The 22,847-nt window shown below is 39.8% G+C and overlaps 1 protein-coding gene across 2 annotated transcripts in view; it reads left to right on the top strand.

Moving 5' to 3' along the window:
- The window catches only part of LOC120722058 (F-actin-uncapping protein LRRC16A-like), a 66,131-nt gene extending 43,307 nt beyond the window's left edge, over positions 1 to 22,824 (top strand). The window contains exons 15-39 of one of the 2 annotated variants that reach the window (XM_040012812.1): positions 247 to 323; positions 1,982 to 2,086; positions 2,382 to 2,451; positions 3,286 to 3,297; positions 3,777 to 3,858; positions 3,952 to 4,051; positions 4,389 to 4,443; positions 6,309 to 6,481; positions 7,456 to 7,524; positions 9,065 to 9,158; positions 9,334 to 9,432; positions 9,648 to 9,776; positions 11,432 to 11,563; positions 11,706 to 11,881; positions 11,963 to 12,050; positions 12,280 to 12,420; positions 13,999 to 14,065; positions 14,644 to 14,870; positions 15,023 to 15,132; positions 15,275 to 15,514; positions 15,616 to 15,826; positions 17,777 to 17,813; positions 17,943 to 18,206; positions 18,306 to 18,434; positions 20,299 to 22,824. In XM_040012812.1, coding sequence (XP_039868746.1) covers positions 247 to 323; positions 1,982 to 2,086; positions 2,382 to 2,451; positions 3,286 to 3,297; positions 3,777 to 3,858; positions 3,952 to 4,051; positions 4,389 to 4,443; positions 6,309 to 6,481; positions 7,456 to 7,524; positions 9,065 to 9,158; positions 9,334 to 9,432; positions 9,648 to 9,776; positions 11,432 to 11,563; positions 11,706 to 11,881; positions 11,963 to 12,050; positions 12,280 to 12,420; positions 13,999 to 14,065; positions 14,644 to 14,870; positions 15,023 to 15,132; positions 15,275 to 15,514; positions 15,616 to 15,826; positions 17,777 to 17,813; positions 17,943 to 18,206; positions 18,306 to 18,434; positions 20,299 to 20,471 — 3,060 coding nt within the window. In that variant the 3' untranslated portion in view covers positions 20,472 to 22,824. The remainder of the gene's footprint in view (positions 1 to 246; positions 324 to 1,981; positions 2,087 to 2,381; positions 2,452 to 3,285; positions 3,298 to 3,776; positions 3,859 to 3,951; positions 4,052 to 4,388; positions 4,444 to 6,308; positions 6,482 to 7,455; positions 7,525 to 9,064; positions 9,159 to 9,333; positions 9,433 to 9,647; positions 9,777 to 11,431; positions 11,564 to 11,705; positions 11,882 to 11,962; positions 12,051 to 12,279; positions 12,421 to 13,998; positions 14,066 to 14,643; positions 14,871 to 15,022; positions 15,133 to 15,274; positions 15,515 to 15,615; positions 15,827 to 17,776; positions 17,814 to 17,942; positions 18,207 to 18,305; positions 18,435 to 20,298) is intronic. The other variant, XM_040012813.1, reaches the window with a different exon arrangement.
- The last annotated feature ends 23 nt before the right edge of the window (positions 22,825 to 22,847 follow it).

The raw sequence follows: 22,847 nt of genomic DNA, 5'->3' as shown, positions 1-22,847 counted from the left end.
TTGAGTATATGTAAAGTGGTGTAATACTGTATGTGAAGTATTGATGTGGGTCTAAGAGCCAAACACAGTTTATTGATTAGTTTGAGGTGTAGCCAGCTGTCATCCAAAGAAATTATTGATTCTCTTGCAAGTCATATATTTTTTCTCTCCCGTGTACCAATAAATCTAAATACATTCATGCATCTCAAAAACAGCTGCAATGAAAACTATTGCAACTGATTGATCTTTTTATTATGTGTGTTCCAGGTTTGCTCAGCACTGCTGCGGGGCTCAGTTGAACACCTCTCTGTTCTCAACGTGTCAAAGAGCGTCTTCCCTCACAGGTAAAAAAAAAAAAAAAAATACAAATCTGGGTTTTACTAACTCAGACCTGATGAGGAGGAAGTCATTTCTAATGTACTGTATTCTGTATTAGATGGTCTGTCATTGAAGAGCAAATGTGTATGATTTTATGAAAGTACTGCACATGCTACAACTGAAGGTGTATAAACAAATGCCCAATAGACCAAAACTTCAATGTTCTTTAGTTTCATCTTTAATGATGGTTTTCAATCACAGCTTTACAGCATCAGCACCATTGTTGTCCCTAACCTGTAAAAGGCTGATGGGACATTGCTGTAACCCTGCCGGGTGGGCAGACAACTTGGACAGCCAAGTTTGTGAATGGAAGAACTCGAGAACAAGGCAACGTAGGATTTTGAAATTCATAACTTAGAGGTGCATCTATTAAAACTCTTGGAAAAGTTTAGGTCAAGTTTCCTCTGAAGAGTTTGTGAATGTGATAACTCCAGAAGGAGGTAAACTAGGGTTTTCAGATTGATGAAATTGGTGCAACTACCAGGAGGCTGAGGATAACACTCAGTTGTTTGTTTTTTGTTATTACTAACAATTAGTATTACTGATTGTATTGAATTTGGGGTTAACTTTGTGTGTCATGGTTAGCTCTGTTTCCTCATACAAGAAGCTTTCTGGTTGGATGTAGCTGCTTCTGTGTGGAGTTGTTGTTCTTCCTCTGGATCCACGTTCCTGCCTCTTCCTGCTTTCAGTGTTTGTTAGCCCTGCTTCTTATTCAATATAACCCCCCTATGACTGTCTGTGCGTGGATGTGCAGTGGATAGGTGGACTAAATTATGTTTTGTTCCAGTTGAAACTGGTGGCATGTGTGTAGTTTTTTAACAGCTGCATCTTTTTGTGAAATAATAATGAGGTAATCATGATTAACTTGCTTGGATAGAAAATATACAGGAGGATAGTAATTTTTGTTTTCCATGATGTGATAGTGGAAGATGGGCTTTGACCTGGAAGAGTCTCTCATTGCTGTTAATACAGCACCCACTGAGGCTAATGTTTGATTCTCCTTTCTGTCTTTATGTATAGGAGTACTGGCTGAATCAGTCTTTTATTTATAAGGGTCTGTATGTTGATGTGTGACACCTGCTGGTAGTCAAGTGTCATCACATCTATGTGAGTTCAAATTCTGTGAATTTGCACTTGATTGTTGAGATTTTGTGACTGGCAGATGGGTGAGTGGTGGAGCTTTTTCCCCCAGTGTGTCTCAAAGGAGTCGAGGACTTTATCAAAAGAAGAGGTGGAGGGTGGAGGGGAGTGAGGATTGGGTAAGCAGAGTAAGGTAAAGAGGACCTGACTATAGCATGTGGAAGAAGATGGAGGCTAGTGAAGTGTAAGGAAGAGCTGAGCAACTAAGCACTTCCAACTAAGAGTTGCAGTATATGTGGGACCCATCTGTGCTGCTTGATTGGTAGAGCTACAACTCCTTATCTGAAACAACAGATAAAGTGGGTCATGAGATTTTAGAGTAGTACAATCTTAATGTTGTCATGAATGTCTTCTGCATTACTGATCCTTTTGCTGGTACCACAAAAAAGCGAGGAAACAAGCTTGTAAACTTAGTGAAATTCTATCCGATGTTGACTCTATGTAGTGTCATTATTTCATCCTTATTCTCTTTTTGTTTCTGTAGGAAAGGCAAAGACGTGCCCCCGTCCTTCAAGCATTTCTTCAGTAGTGCCGCATCTCTCACCTCCATCAACGTGTCAGGAACCAAGCTGCCACCAGAGGCTGTGAAGTGAGACGGCGATTCATTCACTTTTAATGTGTCTGAGGGCCTCCTTCCAAATTCTCAGAGCCCATTTTGAAGCATAGATACCATTTAAATGCCGCTTGTCTCGTCAGCCCTACAATGACTAACTCTGAGTTTATTGTTTTCCCTGAAAGTAGTATTACATGAATTATATAAAAAATATAGAATTTGAATGAAGGCCATCTGGTCTTACTTTCTCCTTACTTTTAAAATTATCTCATTTTTCATGTTTTGAATTATAAATATGTATTTTTAACTGGAAATAATGTCATTACTGTAGAGCGCTCCTACTTGGTCTGGCCAGTAACCCAAGTGTGAAGGATGTCTCTCTAGACCTCAGCTGCTGTGAGGTAAGACGCAGAGAGTGCAGTGCGTGCAGGGCAAGTAGGGAACTGGGAACTTTCGTGGCACATTTGCAAAAATAATATATTTATTATTTAAATAACCATTTATTTACTAACCAATGAGACAAGTCATATTTAGCTGTAGTTTTGTTTCTGTAAGTGTGCTTCCAAGCTATCATTTAAGAGCGCTTTTTTTTAATACTACTAAAAAAAAAAGCGCAAAAAGATGATACTCGTCCAATGCAATCGGCTTTTTAGGATCCACTCAAAAACCATTTGACAGGCTAATGATGCTGCAAAGAGGCTGCATAATGGAATACTCGGCAGACAACAGGGAGGGATAAAAGGCGGAGAGTGGAACAGTGAGAGGGAAGGGTGAAGTTTGAGTTGGGGATTTGGGATGTGGGGTCAGTTTCCAGCTGTAGTTGTTCTGCCGTAACTCTCAAACACACACATCAGCCTTCACCTTCCCCTGCTCAAAAAAGAGGAAAAGACAGCTCTCTGCAGATTTATCCTGATCGCTAAAGATAGCTCATAACAAATTACCCAGGAAATCCGAATCCAGATCCCCACAGAAACCTTCCCAAACCAAAGCTTTTTTGGGGGGAAATGACACAAGCGTCCCTTTTCCATGCCTTAATGAACCGTTTGGTTGTCTGAGTGCGATCGCAGCATGCAAAATAAGGACTCCCCGCTGAGTGTGTTGCATGTGCAAATGCGTGTCTTTGATAAGTGAGTGTGTGGCCAGAAGAATGCTCATTAAGCATCTGTGTGTTTTGTTGTTGGTAATTGCTGGCTTGCTTTTGACATGCTGTTCTCTCCCTCTAATGCTTCTGTAAGCTTGGCCATTGTGTAAGTACTAATGTGCTCACTCTTAATAATTAACATGTCATTCTTCCTTTTTTCATGTGCACGTTTGGCTTTTTTTTTCTCCTGCTGATCTTATGCTTAGTGGAGCTTTTTTCCCCTCAACATTTTGCGTTAATTAAAAGCTACAGTTGCTCTGAATGATCTGTGCAGCTATTTTAAAGAACGTGCATTAAGTCATAGTAAATTGGATGTGTGTTACTTGAAATAATCCTATGCAGATGTTTTGCATTTTGTAATAAAGGAAATTTTAGGAGGTGCACAGAAGCTTACATTTTTGTTGTGTACTTGAATATATAGTTGAATTTTTTATGAAGCATTCAAACCTTTGTGGAAGTACTGTGACCTTTTGTGTTCATATTTTCCAGTCACAGTGCAGGATTTGTTTGTGAAATTTCTCATTTCAGCAGATGCTTGGCAGTAAAATCAACATATTACCACAGTTTGTTTTCCTGTGCTTTCAGCTGCGGTCTGGAGGATCTCAGATCCTTGAAGGTTGTATTGCTGAGATCCCAAACATCTCCAGCCTGGATATCTCTGACAACGGTGAGATGCTGGTGATCATGCTTATTGTAATCTGTATTTACTAATCTCAAAGCAGAGGTGTATTACAGTACAACATATACCTTTTATTTTCAGGATTAGACTCAGAGTTGTCCACTCTGCTTGTTTGGTTGGCCAAGAACCGGTCTATCAGACACCTCTCTCTGGGCAAGAACTTCAACAACATCAAATCCAAGTAAGGATGCAGCAAAGGAGGAGGTGGTGTTGAGCTGTTGTGCACAGCTTGGAGCTTGCGCTGAAGTCGAAGGCCGGGATTGAGTTTTGCTCTATATCCTGACTTGATTCTGGGAATAAAACATTACAAGCAATCAAGAAATTAGGCAAGGGTTGAGTTTAAAAGCTCCAGTACAAATCATTGAAGTCTGGCTTTTCCTCTTAGCAACTGTTTGTTTACTATTTATTAGTATGCTGTGAAGGTGAACAACCAGATATGTAAGAGGATTTGCAAAATGTCACTAGGCTGAAAAAAATCATTTTATAGTGTTTAAATACGTTTTCTTCCGTCTGCTTAGAAATCTCGCTCCAGTGTTGGACAGCTTGGTTCACCTGATTCAGGAGGAGGAGTCGGTGAGTTTTTCCATTTCTCTCTCTGTGTGGTCAGCAACCATGTGACAACAGAGAACATCTTAAATACAGATATCACAGAAAGGCAGCCAGGGGCTAGAGCAAGTCCCTGAATCTCCACCAGCTGCGCTCCAGCTGACCACTGACCTCACCAGTGGACGGTTATATTGCATGTTTTGCTGCACTGATCAATCAAGACACAGTTCAGCATGGAAATTATGCAAGTTGGTCTCAAATTTCTCAGAATTTCAGAGTCTCTGTTGCATTTTGTCATCACAGTACTAACCCTTGTCATTGCACACTGCAGATTTTCAACTGGTAGTGCAAGCCCAGTATAAATATGTCATTAAAATAATTTATATGGTAAATATCCAACATCTGCCTAGCTTAACTTGGCATTATGGGTACAAAATTGGGGAAATCCCTGTTGTTTTAATCAACATAGTTCACCAATTTATTGATGAACTATTGCTATGAAGCCACTATTTGCATCTCTCAGGCTTCAATCTCCCAGTCCTTTTTTCCCTTTTTGTTTTTCAAGCGTAGAAAGGGATGCCACTAGTAATTACTTTTGTAAGCACAGCATACTGATACTATCATTATATACTTTCCTTTGCCTGCACTTATTGGTGTACTTGCATCTTAATTGTGTGAATGTGATCAGAGAACATGTTTAAGCCAGTTTTTATTTGGGGAAACGCAGAGATTTCAATCTTGTTTCGTATTTACAGAAGTTAAGCAAGAATTTTCTTCCGTGGCTATTCCAGTGTAAACTTCTCTATTTATATTTTTTGTTTGTGTTAAATGTTTTTAGTGAAACACGAGCGGATGAAGGCTGTAATTAATTCTGTGCTTCCCCAGAGAAGCTCTAATCAAGTAATCCTCTGCTTGAATAACCATGTTGACACTGGCCTTTCACACGGTCATCACCACACACACTGCAATTTATAGTCATTATCTCTAAATTTATCCCATGAATATGCCTTCTGAGTTTCATTAAAAGGAAATCCTTCATGTCAGAACAAACAGCCTTTGCTCTGCCGCCCCGTTCGCTTTGTGAGCGCATTAACTGTTAGTTTGCTCTGTTTAAAGCTCTCTATATTTAGAGCTCGTTCCCAACACAGGAAACCATGAGACATGTTAATTTCATTGCCAAGATCAGTTATTAAAAGAAATAATGAAACCTTTCTCATCCAACAATAGGTCTCTTGTATTTGTGTTGCAGCTCATGGAATTAGCATGCGTGCAGGCCTTGACGTGACTACAGCTGGATATTTATTTATAAACTCAATAAAATTGAATTCAAAGAAAGGGTATCCAGTACACTTCTTAGTTACTATTTTTACAGGTTATGCGCTCTACATTTATTATTTTGAAAGTTGAGATAAGCTGAAACTGTAGGGATTAAATGAAGTTTGCAGTATTCAAATCTGTTTTGTTTTTTATTTAGTTTTTTTTGTTTATGAAAAAACCTGAGAGTTTTATAAAGTTTCTGTCATGTCCAGCTTCATTATCACATTTTCTTTGTGGCAAAGATCAGAGGGTGGGCCGATGGAAACATTATTAAACTGTAATAAAGTGATGCGAATTATTTATTGTAACAGTGACTAAGCTCTTGAATGCTTTGACTGGAAAACAGGTCAAAATCGCCAAAATCAAAGGAGTTCCTTTTGAATGCTTTCCAGCAATGCCAAAACATATCAAATACTGCTTGAGGGCCACGCATGTTGACATGTTTACTGTCCTGTATTAGTAATTTTGAATGCATTTCTCCCTTTATATTCATAATATGTACCCACTCTAATCACCTTTACCCTCTCTTGTCCCCACACACACCTTTTGTCCCTGTTAAATCTTGCCCTTCCCAGCCCCTCACCTCTCTGTCTCTAGCAGACTCCAGGCTCAAGAGTGATCTCACCATCGTTCTCAATGCTTTGGGCAGCAACTCCACGCTCACAAGGCTTGACATCAGTGGGAATGCAATGGGTGACATGGGGGCCAAAATGCTGGCTAAGGCGTTACAGATCAACTCCAAACTCAGGTAGCTGTGCACGGGTCAAAGCTGCGCCACATGGTTGTAACTTTTTAAAACTGCTTGTTTCATAAGCTGAGGGGCTTCTAAGAGTTCCAGTTTAAAAGCAACTTGTCTAGTAGCATCTAATAATAAAGATATGAAGCTGGACATAGATCCACATTAACCCTAGAAGACTAATGTGCAGTTTTGTAACACCATCAGTAACACGATATACCCGATGAAACATATGTACTTTTCTCCTATTCCTCCTTATTCAGCATCTCATAAAATAAATAAAGGTATCATGGGGGTACCCTATAAAAAGGCTCTAAATTTAGTGGAAAATTAGGGAATTATTAACAACAAAATTCCTTAAAAAACTGAAAAGGACAATGGAACTGGGAATGTCCTCACTTCTAGGGCCACCCATTCCTGGCACATGTAAAACTTGGAGGCACGATCTCCCTGCATCAATGACATTTTGTCATGGAGGAAAAATGACCAAATGACTATAATTTATTTATTTATTTATTTATTTATTTAATTATTTATTTGACTACATGAATTCCCCTGGAAATAACCACAAAGTGGTATTTATTCATCACGTGGGTGAAAATCACCTGACATTGGTGTTCTAGGATTAATAAACCTGTGTAATTACTGCTGTATTAATAATGCAGTAACTAAAATAGGCTGCAATATTTACAATGCCCTATATATGAATTATTGTACAGTTATTTGTATTCAACAGTCCCTATCTTATACTTATTGTGTATTGTTTTGACACAGATTTTGCCTTTTGCCACGGTGCAGTTGAAATATTCAAACCACTATTTTATAGCCCTTTTCTTTTTTTACCCCCTTTTTTCTGTATAAAATCCCTACAAATGTTCTTTAATGCCTATGGGTAATCAGAAGATAGCAAGTAAAATCTTGTAAATCATCTTTGAGAATTAATGGCTTCCTCTGTTCGCGTCATACTGTGTGCTTGTTTTGAGCAGGACTGTGATCTGGGATAAGAACAACACCAGCCCTCAGGGTCTGCAGGATGTAGCAGCCGCTCTGGAAAAGTAAGTAATGCCGTCCATGCTTGTAAATGTGAGTGCGTGGTTTAGTGTTGTCTATTCAAAATTAAATCTTTAAATGTATAGTGCTTCTATAATGCCTTTTTTTCTTTCTTTTTTTACACCGTGCATGCTTTTGTGTATAACATTAAAACTGCTGAAGGAACGGATGTGTAGTTAGCTTTTGCAGCCCAGATGGGGGTTTTTCTTTGTGCAGAGCAGAAGGAAAGTCTGAGGTTTGTTTAGACAGGAGGAAAAGATAAGAGGAAGGAAGGCGCAGAGAGGAGAGAGTGACACACACAGGGAATACTACAGAGACACAATGACATGAAAGTGTGCTGGGGGAAAGAAAGCGTGATACATTAAGACATAAAAAAGTAGAAGTCAAAGCCAGACAAATCAGATTTTGTTTACCGTGCCTTCAGATTGTGTATCTGGATGTTTGTGCGTGTGAATAAATTTGCTTCTGGGATGTGTAGGTTCATCCACCTCTTTCCTCTTTTTCATCTCCTCTCTCTTTGTCATATTCTCCCAGCAGCACATATCTTCATTTCCCCTCCGAGTCTCCGTGTTGTATTATTGAAAAAACAATTTCTTATTTCTGATCTCCGTTCGGTTCAGCAGTGCAGCATCGCGTGTCTTTGTTTCCTTTGCTCAATTCGCCATTTTCCTCCTGTGTACCATGCATTCTTTAAAGTTTTTTTCTCTCCAGATATTCAATACTGCAATATAACAGACAGTTGGAGTATTCAAAGTCTCCCACAATCCCCAGCATATAAAAGCTATCCACGGGTCTCAATGATGTATAGAAATTGTTCAGAGTAGATCTGTCTGGTCAAGACGTGAGGAAGGAGAGCACACATAACAATCTGAATGAATAACAATCATTCATTCAGCCTTTGAGGTTAAAACATTATTCTAATCCCTTTGCTTTACCTTCATATCGCAACAGGTTTATACACTACCAGTCAAAAGTTTGGCCACACCTTCTCATTTAATGGTTTTCCTTTATTTTCATGACTGTTTACATTGTAGATTCTCACTGAAGGCATGAAAACAATGAATTAACACATATAGAATTATGTAGTAAACAAAAAAGTGAGAAATAACTCAAAACGTGTTATATTTTAGATTCTTCAAAATATCCACCCTTTGCTTTGTTTACTGCTTTGTACACTCTTGGCATTTTCTCGATGAGCTTCATGAGGTCGTCATCTGAAATGGTCCTAAAGCAGTTCCCAGAGATGCTGAGCACTTGTTGGCCCTTTTGCCTTTACTGCAGTCCACCTCACCCCAAACCATCTCGATTGGGATTAAATCAGGTGACTGTGGAGGCCAGGCCATGAACCCTGACACCACTTAGAGAAGGCCGAAGGTTTGCAGCACTGTCAGCAAAGCAAAGGGTGGCTACTTTGAGGAATCTAAAATATAAGACATATTTAGAGTTATTTTGAGACTGCTACAATGCACAATGTGTCTCTAAATACATCACTTTGCTTCTTCTTCATTTTGTTTTTCGTCTGTTTTTAAAAAAAATATCCATTAGGAACTTCACCATTCGTTTCATGCCCCTCCCCATCATCGATGCCTCCCAGGCTCTAAAGGCGAGCCCTGAGAAAACTGAGGATGCCTTACTAAAGGTACATGAAGAACTCCCTCTGGTTCCTGTCTTTTAGAGACTTTTAGTCTTTAAAACATGCTGAATGCAATGGCATCAGTGAAGAAAAACATACTGAATAAACTGACACTGATTTTAATTTTAATCTTTTATTTTAAGTTTGCTGTCATGACATCAGCTTTGTTTTCGCTCCATAGATTGAAACGTATTTGTACAGGAACCACGAAACAAGAAAATATCTTCAGGAACAGGCTTATCGGCTTCAGCAGGGCATCGTAACCACAACCACACAGCAGGTGAGTGAGGCGATTATTGCGACCCCAAGAAACTTAAACTCTTCCGCTCTGAACTTGAGTTACTATTTAATATTAAATATGTTGGTGTAGTGATAGAACACTGAGTGTCTTTGCCCCAAGTTATACTAAATTGCATCTGGAAACTCCTCTTTTGAGCATTTTACATGTTGTATGACACACAAAAACAGTCATCGCTTGTTGTTTTTGTTTTCCAGATGATTGACAGGATTTGTGTTAAAGTCCAGGACCACCTGAACTCTCTGAGGAACTCTGAGACGGACGCCATCTTGGAGGATGTCAGGTCAGCGGAGAGCCTCATCAAAGATGCCAGGAATTCAAAAACGGTGAGGAGACAGCTGAAGGGGTCAAGGATTCTTTATTATCACCAAAGGGGCAATTTGTTGTACAGTCAGCAGAAAACACACAAACATCAAGCAGTAAATAGTCAGTAGATACACAAAAGCGCTACATTATGTAAAATTACAATTAAGAAGATATTCAGAAGATCAACGGCAGCTGGGACAAAGGAGTTCTTGAGTCTATTTGTCCTTCACATACAGTTTCTGAAACCAGACGGAAGCAACTGGACGTCCTTTGATAAGAGAAGGCTAAGATCAGCCAGGATAGACTGGGCCTTCTTCAATATCCTAAACTTGTGCGCAGTCACACCTGCACTTTTGCTGCACACTGTAACTGTACACTGAAGTCTCTAAGAACAGATTTGATAAAAACTGGAAGCAGATATTCTAATAAAAGTGCTTTCGACATTAAAACCAAAAAGCTTGAGATAAAATATTAATAAAACATTCAGTTAATCTTTACATGCTGTGACCATTCAGTTAAAAAAATGAAAAGGGGGACAAAAGGTGGGCTGCCAAAGATGCTTCCAAAAGTGTTTCTGTTTCAAAAAGCACAAAAGCATCAAGAGGAGAAGCATTATTTGTACTGTAAACACTGGATTATCAATGGATATACAAGTCATGGTTTGTACCAGTAAATGTGCAATGCCCATGCTTACTTTCAGTGTGCAGAGGTCCAGACCACAGCCTGTCAGAATCATATATATTCTTTTATGCAATAGATTTAAATGTTCTTCCTACATTTGTTCTAAATCGTTGTATTAATTCTACTTTTTTGTTAGTTTTTTTCCTTACTGGAAAACAAAAAATTATGTAGGGTATGTTTGTCTTAAATAATGTACAAAAGAAGTATTCAAAACAAACCCACATTTTCAAATTCACCAAGTATCCTGCGTCATAAAAGATTTTAAGGTGTATTTGTCAGCTATAGACACATACCAGGCATAACATTATGACCAGTATTGTGCTGGTCCCCCTTTTACATTCAATGGGTCCCCAATGTGAGATACAGTCTGTTAGTTAAACCATGCGATCCGTCCTTTTCTGTGAAGAGCACGTTTGTGCATGATTGAGCCTTGGATGCCCACTGCTGTTCCCTCCTTGGACCACTTTTGATAATAAGTGACCACTGCAGCCTGAGAATAGCCCACAGGAGCTCTGACGCAGTCGTCTAGCCATCACAGTTTGGCCCTCATCCAACTTGCTCAAATCTTTAAGCTTGCCCATTTTTTCCTGTTCCTAATACATCAACTGTAAAGGGACAAAACGTCCACCTTCACACTAATATAGCCCACCCACCAACAGGTGCCATGACAAAGTGATAATGAGTGTTATCCACTTCACGTCATCAGCGGTTATGCCCGATCGGTGCACATGCATTAGGAAACATGGCTGCCCTGTACTAATATATTGACACACATACGCAAACTCTATCTTACTGTCAGTGTTTTATTATATTCTATATGTTCCATTTGAATTTAGACTTTTATAATGAATTTAGTAATACAGTGTGGATGGTTTATATTGTTCCAATGATATCGAGATGTTTCTTTTTCAAAATTTAGAGCAAAAATTGAATCAGCCATATTGAAATGCCCATGTTTATCCTCTCCTTGTGTGCCTTCCTGTCACGTTTTTAGCTGCTTCCCAACCTCTACCACCTCGGATCAGCTTCCAGAGAGGAGGTGAACAGTACTTCAGTAGGTCCAATTCAGGAGAAACTGGAGTCTATGGCCGGGGAGGTGACTGCTGTCATGGACCAACAGCTGCAGGTTGGGCCTTAACGTTCATATATTAGTAAAGTCTGTGAAATTGCATTTTAAATGTAGGCTCATGAGATCAGTATGGCAGCTGTCATCTGGGGATTTAATCAGATCCATCATTACATCCTTTTCCTCCCTGCTGTCTCTTTAGACGCTATTGGAGACCATGATGGATGCAGCAGAGTCTCTGTGTCCTCATGTGATGAAGAAGAGTAATCTTCGAGTAGAGCTGATGAAGGCCAGCTCAGCTCGGATGGTTGTACCTAAAAGCTTTGTTAGCAAAACCCTCCTGGAGCAGTCTGGGGTAGATATCATCAACAAGATCAGGTGTGTTTGGAGGCTTCATAGTTTAAGCATTTAAGTCTGTTGTGACCTTACAGCTCCCCTCACCTTCTCTCTCTGTGGCAGTGAGGTGAAGCTGAGTCTAGCGTCCTTTCTGTCCGATCGCATCGTCGATGAGATTTTGGAGGCTCTTTCCACGTCACAGCACGTGCTGGTAAGATTAGAATCGACCGTTTTGTATTCATTAATTAACAATGGCTAGAGGGGGAAAAGTAAATGTTGATTTAAAATTATTTAGTATTTTCTCCCCTATTGATCTTGTCTCATCCTGACTCTTCACCCCTTCTGTTTGCTTGCCTTTCAACAACTTTCCTTCTTCTCTTTACATCTTTTGTCTCTCTTGCGCGCTATCTCATTGTTTTTCTTGTCACCGGTCGTCTCAGGCGGATCATCTGGTACGCCGAGGTCGCCCCTTGGTGCAGCAGGAGTCGGTGGACCTGGATGTGCCGGAGGAAAAGATTCCAAAAAGGGCATCGGCCGAGATACTGGAGGCTGAGAGGCTTGAGGATTTGGAAACATGTATGGTAGGTTATGGTGGGCAACAGGTGAGGGTGTGAGTGTTTAATTAGAATTAACGGCTGACCTACCTAAGCAAAGGGAGGCAGTGGTTCTTGCTCACAGTTAGCTGTAGCTCACAAATACACCTGCCTTAAATTTAACCTCTACCTAAAAAATTAGTTCTCGTCATCTTTACATTGACCTTCATTAATTCTAGCACAGACTGAAAAACTTGTGACAAAATGCTAACAGCACTCTCAGCTGTTATTGGCTCATTTTTAATGCAGGTGAGTAAATGGTGTAGAAAGGCTACAAAACTAGGCTGGAGCTCACTACCAGCAGTGCAATATATATTATTTCTCCCAGTCAAACTGGAACAGAAGCAAGTGAAAACAGTCTTTTATAAGCCTCGAGTTAAGAGGTGAAATATTTAGCAGTGTCCGTTTTTTCTGTTGGCAAAACAAAGATGATAACTGTAATCATCTGGCAGAAAAGTGTTGGTGCAGTCTGCTGTGGGGGAAAAGCAGCAAGTCCTCCTGTCCTCTGTCTTCCTCTGGTTCCATAGTTATCTCCACGTTTTTTTCTTCTTCTTCTTAAATCTTTCCCCTGCCTCCCTCTCCTTCCTCCTCTGCTTCCTTTCATTTTCCTCGCTTGTTCTTCGTTAGGCCTTACTCTGTGTTGTCTCCCTTTCTCTTCAATCTTTTCCTCTTTTCCTTCTTCTCTTTTCCTCCTTTGCTCCATGGAGATTCTGTGCTGCACCAGTGTAAGTAATAGTGGACTGCCTCGCTCGATTCTCGTTCCTGTCCACTTTTCTTTGCTCTCACTGTTCTTTTCCTTGTCCCTCACTCTCCCCTGTGCATGCCTGCTATACAGTCCTCACTGGGTTCTTTTACAATTTGGTGTATGAAGAGTGTTTCCTTAAAAAGAAGCAGTAGAGCTTCCCTCATCCTGCCACTGTGTTTAAGGATAAATAATAAAGATAACATTTCAAACCCCTTTAAAATTCTAGAGATTTGTCAGATTAACCAGTTGATACTTTGGTTTGTAAACTTAGAGTATGAGCTCCACGTCTGAAGAAAACTGGGCTACATTATTGTTATTTTCTTTAAAATATGTTCTAAGTTAAATATACATTTGGCTTCTGGAGATCCGATATCATCTTGTGGCACTGAGATACGAGTAAATAAAAGCAGCAGTCAAGACTTCGGAGAAGGGGTGGACAACAAATTTATTAAAGGGCCACATAAGACTCCGGGATTGTTGTGGAGGGCTGCAGCAATAAGCTGAACTCAGTTCTGCCCAATATTATTTTTTATCTCTTCATAAGCTTGACGGTTAAACACAGGAAGCTATAATATCTGTTATTGAGTTTCAACGGTAAGGAATTAGAAATATAAGATGTGGAAAACATTATGTTAACGGCTCAGTTGTGTCGCGTTATGACAGATGTGCTGTTTGTTCTTTTGTTCACTCTTTTTGTACTTGCACACAGTTGTTGCTTACGTGGTTTTAAAATCTTCAGCACTCATCCACTCGTCACTTATAGAAAATAAAGTTTTCATTTCAGTTCACAGTTGCTACAAGTGTAACTTTTCCTCCTGCAGATGACTCCAAAATCCAAAAGGAAGAGCATCCACAGCAGGATGCTGCGACCAGTGTCTCGTGCCTTTGGTTGGTACTTCATATTTCTGAGTTTACATGTTATAACACCACGTTCTCTTAAATTGAGATTATCATGCCGTCTTGCTGCTTTAGGCTATACAAGGCAGAATAATTCTAGTTTTGTAGTTGGATTAATTTTTTTTTGACCTTTTGTGATTTTTATTTCTTGTTTAGTTTTTATTGGTTGAAAATCTTTAGTTTTACTTAAATTTGTGTTAGTTTTAGTGTTTAGTGTAGTTATAGAGGACACATGCCAGAGGCAAGATTTAGGAAAATATTTAGAAAAATAGACGCAAAGTTTCAAATATGTCCAATAAACCCTCATCAGCTAAGTCATGTTAACTTTCTTTGTTTTTTCCTTTTTTTAAAGACAATTTTCCAAGTTCCCAAAATCATTTCATGTTGTTAACGTTTCATAAAAGTCTAGTTGTTTTATTTTTTTTATTATAGTTAAAATCTTTTTTCATATCTAGTTTGAGTTTTTCAGTTTGTAGTTTTAACTGTAATAACTTTGATAAGAAGTTGACTTGATGGGGTTTTATTTTTTATTTCTCTGTATTTGATCCTTTAAAATTACAAATCTACAGAGATGGAGTTTGACCTGGACAAAGCCCTAGAAGATGTCCCCATCCATGTGGAGGACACTTCAACTTCATCTCACACTCCATCCACTCCATCTATGGTGCTGCCCAAACTGGAGCCATGTCCCACAGGTGTGATGGTGGAGCTTCCATCTGAGGAAGAAAAAAAGCTCCAGCACTTCACCAAACTCCGACCTCGGAGGAACAAAAAGACACATTCCAGCAAAGTACCAGTGAGTGGTCAAGATGGGTTTCTCAAGTTTACTTCAAGGCATTAGTGAGCTTACATTTGTCTCAAAATAAACATATGAGACCTCTTTAGATATAGTCCAGTGCAGTTGATCTGCTTTCTGTCAGATGGTCCAGAAAATCTTTTTTCTTTCAGCAAATCAGCAGCACTCCATCTCAAGATGGGGAACAGAACGGCCTCATGGGAAGAGTGGATGAGGGTGTAGATGAGTTCTTCTCTAAAAAAGTCACCAAGATGGATTCCAAGTAAGGACTGTACTCTTGTCTCTTTATGTTTTTATCCACTGAATACATAAGTTGAAATGGGCTTCATCTTGTCATTTCTAATACTCCTCTCTTATTAAGTCTTTCTCCCATGTGTCCCTTTGTCCGTCGCGTCTTTTCTCAGGCGTTCCCTGAAGAGTTCAGAATCTCAAGATGGCGAGAAGAAAAAGAAAGGAGGATTTCTGAATCTCATCAAACGATCCTCTAAATCGGATAAATCAGACAAACTGGATAAGTCTGAGAAAATCCAGGCCACTTTAACATCCTCGGGTCCATCAGCCTCTGCACAGCCATCCGTCATCCCAGAGGAGCCTTCCTCACCGAAGGTTGCAATTAAGAGCCCGGCACCTGAGCCGAAGTCGAGGTGAAGATGAAGACTAAAGCAGAATTATATATATATATATTTTTTATATTCCTCTGTAACCACTCCCAGCTTTTTTGACAACATTTCCGTCTCCACCACAGAGACGCCTCCAGTCGCTCACAGCCCACAGACTACAGCAGCAGCTCAGACCGCTCAGAGGAGCTGAGGACACCAGACTCCATGGACGAACCCTGGGAGGGTTCAGATGGCAGGGGGAGTCCTCAGGGAGGCAAGCGGTATCCTGGTGTGCAGATGATGGGCAGCGGGCTCCTAGCAGAGATGAAAGCCAAGCACGAAAGAAGAGCGTACAAGGTAAAGTGATGCCAATTAAACCAAAAACAAAGAAACCACACAAAGTACATGAAAATGGGGCACAGCAATATGTATGATGGCTCTGTTTCAAAGATGAAGACAAAGACTTGAGGCAAATCCAAAAAGACTTAAACTCTGCAGTTCTGTCGCACATATACAAGCTTAATTTAGTGAGTAAAAAGTCTTTGAGTTAAGAATGTATTACAGAGCAGTCACACACATAAACATGCCGAACTAATCCTGCAAACATCCTGCCAGTGGAACCAAATAGCTACTGCTCTACTTATTTCTTTGATTGGTGATATAATGAAGCGGTTTAAAGTTGATTCATATGTTTGGGCTTTTAAATGGGTAGAGAAGCACACAGGCATCAAAATGCGTTAAAATATATTTACACATTCCAGGAATTAAAGTCATCGTCTATGCTAATTGTTTGTCTATAAATGTATACACACATGCACACACATTTTATTTTATTTTTTCTGTATTTGGATTAAAAAGGCCTTCGATTCAGATGCCTCCTCCTCTTCCCCCTTCACCTCCTTCTCACCCTCACCCCTGACACTCGTCACGACTCACTCCACCCTGGGTTCAAGCCCAGTCTCTGAAGTTGAGCTAAAGATATTGCCTTAATAAGCGACCTACTAAAAGAAGATGAATATTTTTTTTAAATGGGACTTTCCTGCCCTGTCACACTTCATTTAGTGGATTTCCTATTTGTCTCGCCTGGGCCATTTTCACAGCTTTTTTCCCCTCCTTCCTCTTGGTATACCCTCATTTCTTATCAAAACACAGCCTATTTTTTTTTTCTTCTTTCATATTCGAGCAGTGAGAATTTTTTTTTACTTGTTTTTGTTTTTGAATGTAAAGCAATTCGTCCTTGTGGCTAATTATTGCTCTGTAGTTGGGTGGGGCCCTTACGTGACATCAGTTTTGGTATTAGATGCAAGTGGGTTGTTCTTAGCTTGTGAAAATAATACAGCAGTTTATTTTTTCTAATATTGTGTTATTTAAGTTTATTTAAAACAAGTCTTATTTAGCAGATAAATGGAAAAATAAACTGTAAACTGTAGTTTTAATAAGTTCAGAGGATCCTGATCAGTCAATCAACGATATCCCAGTACACCCTTGCTGGTGGTGCTTTTTTAAAAAGAGCATATTTGGATTCAAAGCACTCTAGGTTAAGAGCTTCCACTTGTCAAAGCTCCTTTATTCAACAGTCACTAAGTGTGACGTCCCCGCTGGGAGGATGTGTAAAATAAGAAGCATCGGAAATCAAAGGCATGCAAGGACCCCGATGACCTCAGGCTGCTCACAGCACCTGACAACATGTTGACATAAAAACACAAACAAGCCTCTCTCTGCCAGAGGGCAAGGTGAGAGTAGCAGGAATGGAAACAAGCGCAAAGTTGAATTGATGGAAACATGAAATCAAGCAAAATGACAAAATTAAGACGAAAAAGAAGGCCGATTTTATTTTTTTCTGTCATGACTCACAGCATGACATAAGTGCTGTGAATATTCTACCTACATAGATTTCCCAGCCATACAACTACTCGTCCCGCACGTCCGTCTGCTTTCTCCACTCTGACATATTTATTTCCCCTGGTGTGTATTAAAAACAGAAAAGGAAAAAAGAGAAAACGGAAAAAAATGTATTTTGATTCAAAGGGGGAAGAATTAGTGTGGCAACACCAGGGATTAAACTAAAAGTTTGCGCACCGAGAGGTTTGTGGTATTTGCAACATTCGGAGGTTTCTGGGTCTTGTACCTTGTATCAGTAGCACTAAAGCTTCTCCTGCTGTACGCCACTTCTGGTTGGCTTCCTGGTGTATATATGGTTGAAACTGAAAAACTACAATTGCATGTGTGCACTTGAGCCTGATCTAAAACTATTCAGCTGTTTTGTGTAGTGATCCAGTGTTTATTTGTTTTTTTCGTCTGCTCTAGTCTTCCAGCCCTGACAGACCTGACAGCAATACAACAGGTGAGCTTTTTTCTTCTTCATATACCTGAAATTTTAGAGGAGAAAGTTTAAGAATCTTTTTGATGTTTCCAGTACAATAAAACAATAAAAATCCGATTTTTCTTTTTCATTGTTACACGTGTAAAACAGCCAAGCCTCAACCCACCACTCCAGAAAGCAGGTCTCCCGGTGGTTCTGTTAGTAAGCCCAACCCTGCTTCTCCAGAGAAGACCTCACCACGCGGTGAGACTAAGCCCGAGCCAGCTCCTCGTCTCAGAGCTACGTCTTCCTCGAGTTCCCCAGGAGGACCAGTAAGTCCCAAACCACCGGTGCCACAGGGAGCAAAGCCTGCTCTGGCTGCTCGACCTACAATCCCGCAGAAGCCGAGGACCACGAATAGCAGCAGGAGCATAGGTACTGTCAAACTCTGTGCGATGTTTTATTTTGTTAGGTATGTATCCATACTTAATGCTTAAAGATTGTTTTCTCTTGCATCGTTTTTTCTTCACATAGATGAGAGCTCAGATTCCACCAGCAGTGGCAGTGTGTCTCATAAAGCCACAGTTCTTCCTCCAACACTGAAGAGGGTGCTATCGGAAAAAGGCAAGGACGGAGTCTCCACCAACAAAACCACTCAGGAAGGTACGTTTCTCCTATTTTGTTCACGTTAACACATTAAAGAAAATAGATTTTGAGCCTCACTGAAAATGCAGTGAACTGTCAGTCATCCCCGTATAAATACATCAGCTGTTACTTTTTTGTCTCCTCGTGAAGTTGGACAGACTGGTGGATGTTTGATCTCGCTGTCAGGATCCGACACAGTGTTTGCTTCCCCTGCGGTCTCGTATTTGCTATCGTGCCGTGGAGGCCGCTGCTGTATTTTCTACGAAATGACAGATGTGACACTGACAGATTCGGGTCACAGCTCTCACAAGGCTCTCACTGCCTTTGATCTGCTATCTATTATGTAACATGTATACATTATTATTAATGTGAGAGTTTGTATTTGAAACCCTGGTCCAGTGGCCAATCTTCAAGTGACCTTTGACAAAAGTTTTCGTTTCAAACATGAATACTGGTTAGATCCCAACATTTAAAACTTAAAGCACTGCCTTTATATTCCTTATGATGATTGTAAATTCAACTTTATATGAAAAAAAGTAAATGAAATGCAACATCACAGAACGAAATAACTCTGAAAGGTTCCAGAGTTACCTAAAGGAGGAGCTCAGTTTAGTAGCCACATAAAGAAGTCATTGATTTGAATCTAAATATGACACAAGAAGGAGCTGAAATGTAGTCCCTGTTGTTATCTGGTTGTTATCTGTTCCTGATGGAGGAATCCACACACTGTGTTTATTCAAACTACATTTAAACAGCAATGTTAACTTCTGTTCAGATTAAAGTCCCAGTTCACCAGAAGCCTGAAGCCACTGTGGTCCAGTAAGCGAAGACTACAGACCGTCTTCCCCCTGGTCTCAGTCATCTCACTGAACTTGCCCATATTACTGTCCAAACACCTCACGTTCCCCATGATGCTCACTCAACAGCTCCGCCTCTGAAACTCTGCACTTTCCTCCGGATCTCATCTGGGATCCCAGGCCTCGCTCCAGGCACTGCAGTTGTCAGCGTGATCTGCTGGTCAATGTAGTGCAAAGTAAAACCACTAGTAAACTTTAAAAAAAAATGTAATTTTGCAAGATTTCAAAAGCAAAAAGTTGCCATTTTGACTCAACATAATGATCACAATAAGCAAGAAAAATCAACTTCTTGCAGGCTGCCACTCAGAAAAAGTGGTGTGAGTTTGGAGTGAGATTCTTTTTGAAAGTAGATAAAAAGTACAGCTCCTGAAATATGCTGAAACTACAAAGACGGGATCAAAGCCAATATTCAAACTGTGGACAGAATTAATCTTAATCCCTAAAGTGAGTTTATGTATTATTAACTGAGTGTAGGGCTGCTATTGAGAATATTTAAAATATTGCAATTTTCTCTCCATTTCTTAATGGAACATATGGAACGCCACTTCTTTCATTCCCGTGGGACCACAGAGCTTAAATTCATTCATGTCAACTCAACCAATCATATGCCATGGTACTGAATCTTACTCTTCAAATTGCACAGTCACAATGGTCTGTTGCCAGTTTAGAAATATGGTTAAAGAAGCTAACTATGCTTCTGCTCGAGGCTCTGAGCTAAAAGGTCCAAACATAGATCGATAAAATGTTGCAAGTTCTCTTGATTTAATTTTATTTTCGCTTTCCTTTCATAGTCTTATAACTTAATAATATCATTATTACAGCAGCAAACATGGTTATTTTTTCCATTATCCTACTGTTGAAAAATAACCATAATATAGAAAGAGAACCGAGGTGAAAATAAGCAGCCATCAGTCCTTGTGGATTAGTCACTAAACAATAAACAGCTAAAACTGTTATTCTTATTATTGTTTTAAGTTTTCTTCTCTTTCTTGCTTCATTATTTCTGCTCCTTTTATCTCCACCAGTGAGATCTATGTTGGACTCTGTTCAGCGATCCAGCCCTCTCAGCACCAACTCTGAAGATCACAGCTCCTCCAAGACCAAGGACCAAAGTGCAAACTCAGACAAGGACAAAGCAGCAGGCAAGAAGTCCTCAGACTCTGGGGAGGAGGCAGACAAAGACTTTATTTTGATATAAGTAAAACAAATTGACGTAAAACGCCTGTTGACAAGCTTCAAATTTACATTGAACGAAGGAAAGCCCCCACAGGGCAGCAAACCTAACTGTTGTTTCTTTTGTGTTAGAGCTTGTACCTGTAGGTCCTGTCTGACTGCAAAGTACAACAATCACATTTGGTTTGTAGTAGTTTATAAAAAGAAAACCTCTTAATTTAATTATGTTTAATGATGGGTTTTAACTCCTTGGTTATCTAACCTAACCCAAATACTTTACTATGTCGCAAAAGAGCTTCCTTCTCACAGACAGCCTTCTCTCTCCTCTCTAGATCACACTATTGATCTCTGCTTTCAGGTAAAAATCTCATGTCTGGAACTTAAATAGAAATCTTAAGTTTTCAAACCACTAAAAATGATGCATGACATTTATACAAAAAAGCAGAGAGACTGTGAAAGTGTGTGTACGTGTAAAATCTTTAACTTGAGTCTTTCTGTTGTCTGTTGCCATAGCTCGTCTCCGAAGGACCAAACACACAATACCGCTCACGTCACGATTACTGTACTTTACCCATACAACCAGACCAGGAATCAATGGCGTTTGTTTTTTTCAATATATTTTTACAGATTTTGGTATATACAATCTTCAGCATGTGCAAAGGACTTTTTGGGGACTTCAACAGTGCCTGAATCCATTATGCAATTCGTGTTTTTTTTACAGGAATATACAGGTTTCAGCTGAGACTCTAAGCAAAGGCAGAACTCAGATATATTTGATGTACTTTGACTTACTCACAGGGGACTAGCCAGACTACACTGCAGGACTGAGGGATAACTGTAAATCAGTGTAAAGCAAACACACCACCTGGACTCAAGTTAGACTCGCTGCAAGAGCTGGAGTGACAGTGCGATGTGTTTAACCTTAACTTTATTGATAATCAGTATGGCTTCAGCACTGTTAAATAATACTGTTCTCTGTACGTAAACACTGTGGAAAAATATCTTATTTGCTGTTTTAAGGGGAGAGGATACCACTAAAGTGCAATACAGAGTTTGATTGTATACATTTTGGCCAAATTTCTGTGTTTATAACAAAATTAAATTCTTACTAAGTGTTCCTGAAAACAAATTGCAGCCTTTAGTCGAAATGTTGAGACTCTGTATTGCTCTTAAAGATAAAGAGGGCTCCTTCCTTCCAAAAACAGACTAATGTTATTCATTGAGTAATATTGACATTCCTCCAAAAGAAAAGCCCAGGCTTTGAAAATAACCTCATCAGTTTGTCCTCTGTGTAAAAGCAGGATACAGGAAGGAAATCCAGCCTTCAGACACTCTTCTTCCTCAGCATCTTCCAAATTTAGTTCACTTTTACTTTCCACACAGGACGGGAAAAAAACTCAAGCCATTAGGTGGCAATCATAATGCTTAAATTCAAAAAGCAAGCAGTGCCTAAAGTGAAAGTGAACTGAAGGTAGCAGTATTTTGACCACGTGGACCTTCGGGCTATTTTGTACATACCATTTTCAGGATCTGACTGAGTCACATTAGCTCGGGTCTCAGGCCAAATTCTTCTGATTTCTCTCTTCTAAGAACAAGCAGTGACCTTTTCACACTGATACAGTTTGCAAACTTTCTCAAATACATGGTGCTTTTGGACTCAATAATCTTCAGAATTGAAAAAAAGTAAAGAAAACAGTGAAAGTGGCAAAGGATTTGTGGACAGCTCATCTCTCCATCTGCACGTGATGCTGTTTTTTTTTGATACTGGACCGTGCAGTTTCACAGACGTTGCATAAATGGTTTGATATCCCACTCATGCCACGTCGGTTTTTAGTGGCCGATATGCTTCAGTCAACCCACTCTTCCTGAGTGTGATGCTGCACTGTGTTGCCAGTTCAGTCTTAAACAGATGCCTCTGTTTTTATTTCGAGCTCTGCAGTCACTCGGTCTGACATAATGTCAGCATCACACTCTATAAACACCGGTATGTAAACTCCAACCTTTTATATCGCATTAACTACTTATTCTGCAGGCCGAGCTGTGCTCTATTGTCATTTTGATATGTGCGCTCAAGATTGGGTCTTCATGAACAGTGTGAAAGGGCCATGGCTTGTATTTATGTTACTGTGCAAGAGCCTAATTCAAGTCAGGGCCAAAGGTCTTACTGGTGCACCTTTTCCATATATTATGGTGTCTTCTGATGTCTTTTTTCTAGTGTTAGGTTTTGCTTCTTTGTCACTAATCATGGACTTGAAATAACAACGTCTCTGCTGTATATAGTCTTGTCCCTAAGAGCTGCTTTGATTTTCAACACTTTTTGTCTCAAAGGTGTTCACGCCTATCTAAAACAAACAAAAAAAAAAAAAAGCACTACTTTGCAATATGCTGCAAGGAAAGGATC

Source organism: Simochromis diagramma, unplaced genomic scaffold (genome assembly GCF_900408965.1).
Source record: "Simochromis diagramma unplaced genomic scaffold, fSimDia1.1 OVJJ01000618.1, whole genome shotgun sequence".
Taxonomy (NCBI): domain Eukaryota; kingdom Metazoa; phylum Chordata; class Actinopteri; order Cichliformes; family Cichlidae; genus Simochromis; species Simochromis diagramma.
Note: the sequence above shows the minus strand (reverse complement) of the source record. Positions and strands in the feature narration are given on the sequence as shown.